At 51.0% G+C, this 10,702-nt stretch overlaps 1 protein-coding gene across 2 annotated transcripts; it reads right to left on the reverse strand.

Moving 5' to 3' along the window:
* Window positions 1-3,102: 3,102 nt before the first annotated feature.
* On the reverse strand, window positions 3,103-9,900 carry Riiad1 (regulatory subunit of type II PKA R-subunit domain containing 1). Of its 2 annotated transcripts, XM_027953875.3 has the most exons (5): window positions 9,812-9,900; window positions 9,275-9,351; window positions 5,289-5,335; window positions 3,968-4,096; window positions 3,103-3,220 (listed from the first exon to the last, which is right to left on the reverse strand). In XM_027953875.3, exons 1-4 carry the CDS (start codon window positions 9,893-9,895, stop codon window positions 4,026-4,028), a joined length of 279 nt encoding a protein of 92 aa, XP_027809676.1. In that variant the 5' UTR covers window positions 9,896-9,900; the 3' UTR covers window positions 3,103-3,220; window positions 3,968-4,025. The 2 variants fall into 2 exon arrangements, with proteins under 2 accessions (XP_027809676.1, XP_027809675.1); XM_027953874.3 differs by lacking the exon at window positions 3,968-4,096.
* Between the last annotated feature and the right edge of the window lie 802 nt (window positions 9,901-10,702).

A 10,702-nucleotide genomic window follows, 5' to 3' on the forward strand; every position in this document is an offset into this window, starting at 1 on the left:
ATCGGCTTTCCGTTTCTGTCTTCACTCCCTCTAATTTGTCTTCCACGTGACCACACTTGCTAAATGCACGTCCCCTCATGAGTTCCTCGGGACTTAGAATTCTTGGCTGGGTTAACGGTCGTGTGTTTTCTCTCCTATGTGGGAGCTAGAGAGGAAAAAGGAAAAGAAAGGTGGGGACAGAGATCTCACGAAAACCAAAGGGAGATCAGTAGAGTCTGGGGACTGGGGTGGCAAGTAGCGAGTGACACTGGCCCAATTACTACGTCATGTGTAGAGAGGGATGTGTAACAGATTCCATTATTAAATACAACTATGATGCACCAATAAAAAATGTGGGGAAAGTTATTGGCTGGCTCTCCATTTCCTACAAGATAAAAATGTAACCTCCTTAGCTTAGCACACAGTACCCTCTGTGACTCACTCACCTCATCTGCCATCTCCTCTCACTACTCCCACCCTTGCAATTTACACACCTCCCACAAGGCTGGCCCACCAGTGAACACCTCCCACGCGACAGGCGATGTATCCATTCATGTCTAATCCAAGCAACCTCAGAGGTGGGTATTGCAAGTCTTGTTTATAGATGAGAACCTCAAGTGTTGGCCAAGGCCACACCTCTAGCAGGTGGGGGTCAGGATGTAAACTCTGGTCTGATTTCAAAACAGAATTAAAATTCATCATTCTTACCAAGAAGTCTGAAGGTAGGGATCGCTCTGCTGTTCAGGTACTCAAAGGTACCACCAGGACCCCAGGATTCTCTAATCTTTCAGATGTTTTAGAGGACTGGATTTCTTTCTTTTTTTGGGGGGGGTGTAGATGGACACAACACAATGCCTTTATTTTTATGTGGTGCTGAGGATCGAACCCTGGTCCCGCCCGTGCTAGGTCACTTCCTGGTCTTAAGATGGCTGCTCAGTTCTAGACATCACATTCAGGTCCAGATCAAAAAGGAGAGCTACACCAGCTCAATCAGTTGTACTCACTCCCCCTTTTTTAAGAAAGCTAAGGCTTTCCTAAAACCTCCCCCACCCCCAGTGCCCTTCTACCTGTATTCATGGGCACAGGGGAGCCGCTAGCTGCAAGGCAGGCTGGGAAATCAGAATGTCAAGAGTTACGGTTGGCCCAGATCAAATATGACCCACCACTTGAGGTTGAGCCCTGCTGCCCTTGACAAATCTGGAGTTCTGTTAGCAAGGAAGAATAGGGCAGTGAGGGTAACCAGGCCACAAACAGGGTCTGTTCCCACCTCCTACTTAGAAGAATGAGAGGCGCTGTGGTGCTCTGATCATCCCCTTCCTCCTTAGGTCTGCCGGGAAAACCTTTCTTGCGCATCACATATCCGTGTCTACAAGACTCCCTCACTCCCCCACCCAAACCTGACGCTCACTCCTTTGCTTTCTTCTGTATTATTACCGGCTTCTCTCTATAGAACTGCATTACAGCAGTTAGTGCATTGTAAGGTGACTGCTCATTCCTTATGCAGCATTCGTTCTCTCCATAAATGCTGAGCACTTGCTCTTTGCCAGAACCTACTAGGAACCAGGAATTCAGCAGAGAACAAGTTAAATCTTTAGGTTTGGTTCTTGCCCTCATAAAGCTTTTAGTCTGATAAAGTCATGGGAGGAAGAAACTCCTCTCCTCGGACCATAAACAACTATATGGCAGGACAGTCATGTCTCACCCCCAGGACCTAGCAAGAGCATCTGACACCAAGTAGAAGCACTACCTCCATGTGTTAAATTCATTCTTTCCTCAGGAAGGCTTTGAATCCATCCATCCATCCATCCATCCTTCCTTCCTTTTAAACCAGGGGCACTGTACCACATATTTTTGATATGATCTTGCTAAATTGACCAGACTGTCCTTGAACTTGTGATCCTCCTACCTTAGCCTCCCAAGTAGTTGGATTACGGGCCTGTCCCACCATGCCTGGCTGAAATGTATTTTATTTTTTTAAAATATTTATTTTTTAGTTGTAGTTGGACATAATACATATTTTTATGTGGTGTTGAGGATTGAGCCCAGGCCCTCACACATGCCAGGAGAGCGCTCCATCGCTGAGTCACAACCCTAGCCCAGAAATGGATTTTAAATGTAAACATTTTAAGAGAAATGTAGTCCTTGTTTCTAACAGGAAACCCCCAAAGAATGAGCCATCTACCCCCAGTGTTCCACTGTGACTCAGGCACCCTTCCCACCACTGCAGGTCTCTTCTCCCAGGAAAGGGTCCAAGAGCATTCACATGACCCTTCACACCAGAGGCCCTTGGTGGGTGTATGCTTTTGCTGAAGGCTTTGTTGGGTTTTCTAAACAAGGATATCTCATTGTCAGTGTGAGAGCTGCTTGGGTGTGCTCCTTAGCTCCGCAGGCCCCCATCCCACAGCTTATTGTGTGAAGTTTTAATAGTCCCCTAAACACCCTGTTTTGCCCCTTCTCTTCCTCAGGTGATGGCAGTTGGGAACAAGGCAGGCGGAGGCAAGGGAAATAAAAATAACAACCACTGCTTTGGTCTGTGCTTCTGTTGCCATAGTGACGTTGACAGGTGACACACAGGTGAGCGGTTCTTCCTACAATGGAGCCAATGGACAGTGGAGGCCAGAGAGGGATGACATAAACGTAAAAGACCCCATGCCTCCTAGCTTCGTGAGCCTCTGGGACTTCATGAGACCATCTGGTCCATTCCCTGCCTCTTAGCCAAAAATCAAATGGATGGACATTATTCCTAAATACCCTCAAGAACAAAGTCCACCACATCCTAAGGCACCTGTTAGGCTCATATTTCACAAGATTCATGACCTTGAGTGGGTTTTAATGTCTGATACCATTTTCTCTCCATGTCCTTCCAGCCCAATTCCTCCTCCACCGAAGACACTCAAATCTGGACTCACTTGTTCCTGTCCCACCGCAGCCAGCTGTGGTCCTCTCAGGGTCCCCAGCCCTGTTCTCTGCTCTGGAGTGGGAATGTGCCCTGCCATAGCAAGAAGCCCCTGACCACCAGAAACAGACACAGACACAGACCTGCTGCCTAACAGCTCAGAGTGGGGCAGGGCAGCCCTCCCAAGCAGGAGGTTGTCCTCCTTCCCAGTGAAACCAAGCAGAGAGAACAGGAAGGTCTGGTTTTAATGAGGATCTTTAAAAGCCTTTGCAATAGCAGAGAGAGCCCAAGGCAGCTTGGAGACCCGCACTGATGGCAACAGGGCTCTTGTAATTCCAGCGGACCCTGCAAAACAGAAGTGGCTCTGCTAGGTTAGGAGTGTGGCCTTCCCCCCCCCAACCCCCCCGCCATTAAAACAAAGAAACAAACCAAAAAGCAGCTTTTAAAATTGGCTCAGGAATTATCTTGCTTAAAAACTGTGTTGGCCTTGTGGGTGGGGCTAGGGGAGAATGGAGGACTATGGATTAGACCAGGGGAGTAGGGGGGGATGGGTAGGAATGACAGTAGAGCCAATCGGACATTCCTAGCCAGTGTGACGGATGTTCCGAGGCCCGTGTAACCTACAACCAGAAGATTAGAAGTTACACTCCACTTAGGTCTGGTGTGTCAAAGGCAAGCGCTCTCGGTAAGACTAATTAGAACAACAACAAACACCATGTTGGCCTTAGTGGCCCAGCCTGGGTTAGAGAGGTAGAAAGCAGCTGATCCCAGGAGCACCCGCCGGGGAACTGCTTCTGTTCACTGCAGGAGCACGACTGGGTGCTACATCCCGCCCCATCTCCACCTCTCTCCACCCCTCCCTGCTCCATTCTCTTGATCCACTTCACTCAGTAGGAAGAGCCCTGTCACTGACAGGTTGGACCAGCCTAGCCCTCTCTTCACTGTCCCTAATTCCCCAGAACACTGTCAGGATTTGAGACACTGGCACTGGACTTCTCTGGTTTCTCCACTTGATCTCTTCCACCCTGGACCAATAAGCCACTGCTTCTTTTCCAAGACTGAGGCCGCCTCGAGGGTGAGGCTGACACGCACCCCAAGGCTGACTCCGTCTGGTGTCTCCCAACAGCTGAGCATCGTGTGATTTTGCTAATTAAGCCGCTTTCTTGTCTTCAATTAGCTGCATGTGAATCTTGTTGGGAAGTCTTGGATCCGTGAAATAGTCTGGGATAAAAATCAAAAAGAAGAAATCCTCTCGACTCAGGGGAAAAGACTGGGAGACAGCTTCCTCTGCTAAAAAGCTAGGGTGGCAGGGTCCTAGCCACTGCTGGTGGCCCACTTTCCAACATAATGGGTGGTCACAGCAAATCCCCATGGTCACTGCCCTCACCAGAGCAGCTAAGTGTGCAGGCTCAAATGGCCCTAAGGGGTTGGGGATTTAGCTCAGTGGCAGAGCACACGTCTAGCACGTGCAAGGCCCTGGGTTTGATCCTCAGCCCAGGATTTAAAAAAAAAAAAAAAGGATCAAATGGCCCTGGGTAGGGCTGACACAGGGTGGCTCCTGCTCCTGCCACACCATGCTGTTTGTCCTTTGCTGACTCACAAGAAGCCGTCATCAAAGGGCTCAGGGATTCTCTGGGTTTTCTGCTCCCAGCCCATCTTGGGGCCCAAATAAATGCCAAGAAGTATTCTTGTCTCCACTCAGCTAGCCAGCTCCCGTCTCTGAAATGTACGCCTTCTCTGAGAATACCCTCCCAAAGGAAAGCCAGGCTCTGCTGTCTGACGACAGAAGAGGGTTTTATACACCCGCAGAATGTGAGTCAGGCAGCATCTGCCGTGGCAGCAAAGCGTACTTAGATTCCCTTAGACACAGTTGGAGGACACAGCCAACTCCCAGGGTTAACTGCACCCCAAAACAGCCCTCTAGATACCGCTGACCTTAAGCCATCTCGCAGCCAAGGGCATGACAAGCACCTGGGGAGCCTTTGAAACTCTGGACGCTGGGCCTACCCCAGGCTAATTAAATAAAACTCTCCAGGGGTGGGGCCTGAGCATCCGTGTTCTTTTGAAAAGCTCCCCAGGTGATTGTAATGCACAGCCAGGGTCAGAACTGCTTTCAGAGTCTCAGGGCAAGGGCTGCCCATAAGTTCCTTTGGGAATCTGGGAATTCTGAACAATCCCCACCAAGAGGAAGTTCTGCCTCATTTCTCATCTGGCCTCATTTTGAGGAGATGACAGTAGAGCTAGAAGCCTTCTGAAAACAGCTCCCTTGAGGGACATCAGGTGAAGGAGGACCCCAGACTCTGCAGAGAGAATCCTGGGCCGTCGGGAGTCTAAACTCCCAGGCATATTCCTTGCACAGGCTTTAGGACAACGCCCCACCCCGCCCCGGGGCAAACTGACCTGCCCTACTCACCTGCCGCAAACTCTAGGATGTTGTCTGGTCTTTTCAGAAACATTTCTCTGGAAAACATTAAGGGACAGGGAAGGAGATAGCACAGGTTTAAGAAGGCTGTGGCCACTGCTTCCACCCCAGGCTCTCTCATAGCAGATTGTCACACCCATTCCAGAAGTCAGTAAGCCAGGGGACCAAAGACAAGGACCTTTCCATTTGTGATTTTTCTTCAACTTGGATCTAGGCAAGGAGTAAAACATCCTAAGTGGGAACACGGGCTACTGCTCAGTTCACAGAAGAGCTGCACTGCTATATACATCTGGTCATCCATTCAACAAACATTTTCACAAAACCAGGACCAAGCCAGGGACAGAGAGCAAACTTGAGAGTGTGCTGCAGGTTCCTCAAGGGACACCAGTGTGATGGGACAGACATGCAGACCCACAGTGTCCCAAGGAAGTCTAACTATGAATTTCCATGGGGGAGCAGGAAGGTATACAGCAAGTCCAGCTGTATACCTATATTCCCAGTGGGAGCACTGGAATATAGAGGCTCTGGGTTTGATTTCCAGCATCACAACAAGCGAAACAGGGAGAATAGTAAATAGCATATGGTACAGTCATACAATCAGAAGAATGGAAGATCTACTAGATTCTGAGCAAAGAAGGCAGGCACAAGGGACACATTACAGAATTCCATTGATGTAAGATTCCAAAAAGACAAAACAAATTGGGGCTCTTAGAAGTCAGCCAGCGGCCTGGGAGGCTGAGGCAGGAGGATTGAGAGTTCAAAGCCAGCCTCAGCAACTTAGTGAGGCCCTAAGCAACTGAGCAAGACCCTGTCTCAAAATAAAAAATATAAAAAGGGGCTGGGGATGTGGCTCAGTGGTTAAGTGTCCCTGGGTTCAATCCCTCATACCAAAAAAAAAAAAAAAAAAGAATACTGGTTATCATTTGAGGGGAGTTGTGGGAGACCAACTTTACACGTGACTGAGTCACATTCCCCGGCTGGGTGCTGAGGCGCTCAGTGGCAGAAATGTGGCAGATCTTTCCCCACCCTTCTTGGGTGCGAGAGTGGAGGGTCGGTGTCTCGTGCATGGGTGTGTCTTGCTACAGCCCCATGGGTGAAGCTATGCTCACCTGTTCCTGTGTAATCTAACCCCTTGCCCTGTTTAGGATAGAATCTTCCATGGAAGTGCCTTGTGTGTGTCCCCTTCTCTTACTGTGCCCTTGGGTGTGGCCTACCCAGGTGTCAGCCAACCTGCTGACAAGTGGACATCATGAAGATACTCTGCCCCCTGAAACCTGACCCCTTGCCTCATTTGAATAGCTTCTCCTCAATAAAAGGGGTCAGCGTGTGCTCTTGCTCTCCGTTCCTGCGGACCCTTAAGGTCAGAGGAGCCGTCACAGCAACCCCAAAGAAAAAGGTATTTGTGTCTCTTGTGGGGTTATTGTGCGCAGCCCAGTCAGCCCAGTTCAACTGGAGTGACCCCTGAGCCAGCAGGGAGTGTCTAGAAGGGGCCACAAAAGGTCTTAGGTGCTGCTAACATTTAATCTATTCACCTGGACACTAGTAGCATGTGTGAGGACAAGTTCATCCAGCTTAGAATATGTCATTTCTCTATATATTTTGATAAAATGTTTGGAAACAAAAAAGATAAGGTAGAGTCACTGAAGATTTTTCCAACCAAGGAGTAATATGACCAGTACTACAATTTGGAAGTTTCATCTGCCTAGGTTTTTACCAAAACATCTAATAAAGCTTTCTACAGTTTCACATATGACTATCATATCTCTGGCCCCAAACCTTTAGTTTCTGGGTGCCTAAAATAAATTTGACCTCTACTCTTTTCATTATTCAGGTCCAAAATTGGAAGAATTAAGGTAAGGATTCTGTACAGCATATTTCTGTTATAGACTGGAGAGGTGTGGCTGAATGACCATCAATCACTAGATTCCAGAAAATTCAAGGGGCAAGTTCACAAAAATGGTTCTGAGCTTCTCTTGGCTTGGGGCAAGTAGAGAGCAGAGACCTGCAAGATGGACAGAGACAGGCAAGCTGACCTCTCCACACCCTTCCTCTTCTCACAGGAAGGACCCTGTGAAATATCAGGTACAAAGACGGGGCAGATTCTGGCTCACCCTGCTATCACTCAAAGGAAATCATAGTAACCCCCACACAAAGCAAACCCTGCAGCTTGTAACATTGCCCTCTTCCACCCTAGAAAAAGGCCTAAAAAGGGCCAGGAGGAGTTCATGCAGGGGAGCTTCAGGAACAGCAAAAGGAAGAGCCTGGTGGCCAACCTGGTCTTGGGAAGGGGGGTGATGGTAAGGAAGGAATGGGAGGGCGCCTGGGGCTGTCCCTGCAGCAGCCAGGCCCAGACACCAGGCCTCCTCCTGGAAACTCTTCTGTACAGAGAAGCAGGGCATCCCCAACATGTGACTGAAACAACAGCCCCCTCTTCACTCACCACCCCCAAGTGTTCTAACCCTGTTGTTTGTGAACAATGAAATGGTGATTTAATTCAGGCTTTTACCGTTTATACCCAATCTCCCTGCTGGAACCATTCCTAACTTGGATTGCACACTCCCTAGCATAAGAAACCATGTCCCTCTTTGTTCCCTTAAGAGGAAAAGATGCAAAAGGGGGTGGCCTGATCCCAGGTCTGGTACTGACAGATGACTCCTGTGCCTTTATCCCTGACCCCAGGAGCCCACTTTCACCAGGAACTGAACAGGTTTCAGCTTTCCCTGCTGCTTCCCTGCCGTGTGAGGCTGCTGCTGGGAGAAATGGCTAAAATATGAAGAATAGCGAGACCCAAGAAAACAAAAAGGGGCCTCCAGGTCTGCGTGCCTGTGTGTGTGTGTGTGTGTGTGTGTGTGTGTGAGAGAGAGAGAGAGAGAGAGAGACTCAGAGCCTCACTAGCCACTGAGCTCCACTCCAGCCCTGAGGCCCACTGAGCAGCCCCTTGGCTGTAAGCTGGCTCTCCTGTGGACCTGTGTTTACAGCACAATACAGTGGAAGAACCAAGGGTTCGAATCCTAGGTCAGCAACTTGAGGAAGGTACTTTACTTCTCTGAGCTTGACTGTCTCACCTGTAAAACAAAAATGATAATAAGCTATTTTTTGTAGTGTGGCTGGGGGGATCAGCAAAATGGAACCAAAATGCCAAACACTGTGTAGGGGTCAACACTGGAAACACACACACACACACACACACACACACACACATGGCTCCTCCAGCTTGGAGCTCTGGACCAGAAACAGAAGATTGGCAACACAATTACAACAGAGTGTGATGACTGCCCAAGTAGTGAAACAACACAGTGCCTGGAAATGGAAGCCATTATTATTTAAACCTTGCTGCTCTGTCTGTAGCCAAACAGTATCTGAGATTCTCTTGTCTGTTGTTTTCATCCTGATTGCTGCTCCGTAAAATTTTTTTTTCTTGCCTCAGTTTTTGCCTTTCCATTCAAGCAATGCCAGGCAGAAGGGGAAGGATACACTGGAAAATGGTCTTCTTTGGCCCAAGGAATTAGTGGCTTCTGACTCTTGCGGTTTTTCTACAACAATGTTCTCAGGTAGAGAAGGGCAGACATTTGACTTTTTTTTTTTTTTTTTTTTTTTTTTTTTTTTGAGGTCTACTGTTCATCTTGTTCAGTCCTTCTGATTAAGAATAGTGTTTACCCCAGTGGATGCCTGCTGGATTTCTCAATGCCAGATTCCCTCTTGATTCTAGTGTATACGGCATACATTTACCTTTACAGTTGAATGAAACTTAATATTTTTAAGAATTTAGAGATAACTGGAGGAAATCTCTAAGAAATAACTGAAGAAAACCCTTGGTGTGACAAATTCCAGAGTTAGAAAAAAAATTAAATCTTGGGATATTTTCCGACTTTGAAGAAATTAGAAGAGGGGGAATGACTACAGAGGTCATCCGTACTCCTCTGTCCCCTAGACCTGTGGGCTTTCCACGGTGCTCGGCCATCTGGAGAAGCGCCTACCTGAAGAAGCCACTGAGGAGCAACTCCACCTCTTTGTGTGTCCTCAGGTACCTTTCGTTGGCGATCCGGGTCTGGATCTGAGGGCAAGAGCAGAGGTCACGTCCCATCCGCAGATCAGGCTCCGCCCGCGGGGGTGAAGGCGGGGAGCCGCGGAAGCTCACCGGCTCCTCTCGGGGTGCGCCAAGGTCCAGGCCGCCCACCTTCGCACGGGCCTGACCTCGGCGCTGCCTCCTGCTCGGGCGAGCGGCCGCCGCGAGCCCCCGAGTCAGCCTCCGCCTGCCGCCACGTCGGCACCCTAACCCGAGGCTGGACCTCGGACCCACTGCTCGGCGCCACCCCCGCTGCCGCTCTCGCACTTGCAGACCTGGGCGGACTCGGTCCGGGGACCCAGCAGCCCGGAGAGCCGCCGTCCCCTGAGCCCTGCGCCCTCCTCTGGGGCAGCCCCGCTCTCCTCTCAGGGACCCTCCTCCCGCCCGGGCGCCTGTCCTCGCCAGCTACGACTCGATGGGCGTGGGCGCGGGGGCGCGCCGCTCGCACCTTGAAGTTTCGCAGCTGCTCCAGCTGCGCGGGGCTCAGCGCGCCGGGGTCCGGCCCCAGCAGCCCGCCCTGCAGCGTCGCCATCTTGGGGCGGTCGTCCAGGCGACGGGTCGCGGCCGCGAGGCCCCGCCCCGCCCTCGCCCCGCCCCTACGGGGGCGGGGCTGAGGGAAGCGCAGTGGGGTCCCCTCTGCCGCCGAGGAGCGAGCGTGGGAGGTGCGCCGGCTCTGGGGCTGGTTCTGAACTTAGTTTCTGTGAAATGAGCCTTCCTCTGGCCCCACCCAAGCGCCGTGCTTAGTTCTAGAGCAAAACAGGAATAAAGGTCCCTAGGGCAGGGTCCCCCGGAATCCGGTCCTGGCGGAGGCAGAAGCCGCAGGACGCCTGGTCACCGGGCGCGGAATCCACCGCCCCGAGGCCCACCTGCTGTCCGTCCCCAGACGCGGACGTTGAATCTCGCGTCTCCCCGCCCTCGTCCCTGCCCCCGTCCCTGCCCCCGTCCCTGCCCCTTGACACTGGCTTTCGAACCCAGGGCCTCTCGGCGTGGGTCACTCTACCACTCAAGTACCTCCCCAGCACCCAGACTTGCTCAGACTTGTGATCCTCCTGCCTCAGCCTCCCGAGCAGGGCGAATCACCGGCACCGCCTCCACGCTCTCGGCAGCCTTGGACTCCTAAAACAGGGGAGCGCCCCGGAGCTGGAGTGAGGGGCTCTGCAAAGGAAGGGGCCTTCCCAGAGAAGGTGTTGGAAAGGACCGAGAGGGCACCCTGGCAGAATTTCCCCTCTTATATGTAGATTAATATTCTCTTCACCCTGGGTTCCCCCAAAATTCCGAATTATTTCTCTCACTCCCTAGGGGATAAGGGAGGAGAAGGGGAATGGGCCTTCTAGTATCT

The sequence above is a fragment of the Marmota flaviventris genome, chromosome 10, assembly GCF_047511675.1.
Source record: "Marmota flaviventris isolate mMarFla1 chromosome 10, mMarFla1.hap1, whole genome shotgun sequence".
Lineage (NCBI taxonomy): Eukaryota > Metazoa > Chordata > Mammalia > Rodentia > Sciuridae > Marmota > Marmota flaviventris.

Coding starts and splice junctions, on each gene's coding strand:
- Riiad1 (XM_027953874.3), bottom strand. CDS start 9,895: ATGGCGACGCTGCAGGGCGGGCTGCTGGGGCCGGACCCCGGCGCGCTG. Junction 5,336..9,274: donor CTCCTCAGTGGCTTCTTCAG/GTAGGCGCTTCT, acceptor AATGTTTTCCAG/AGAAATGTTTCTGAAAAGAC. Junction 3,221..5,288: donor CATCCTAGAGTTTGCGGCAG/GTGAGTAGGGCA, acceptor TCTGTTTTGCAG/GGTCCGCTGGAATTACAAGA.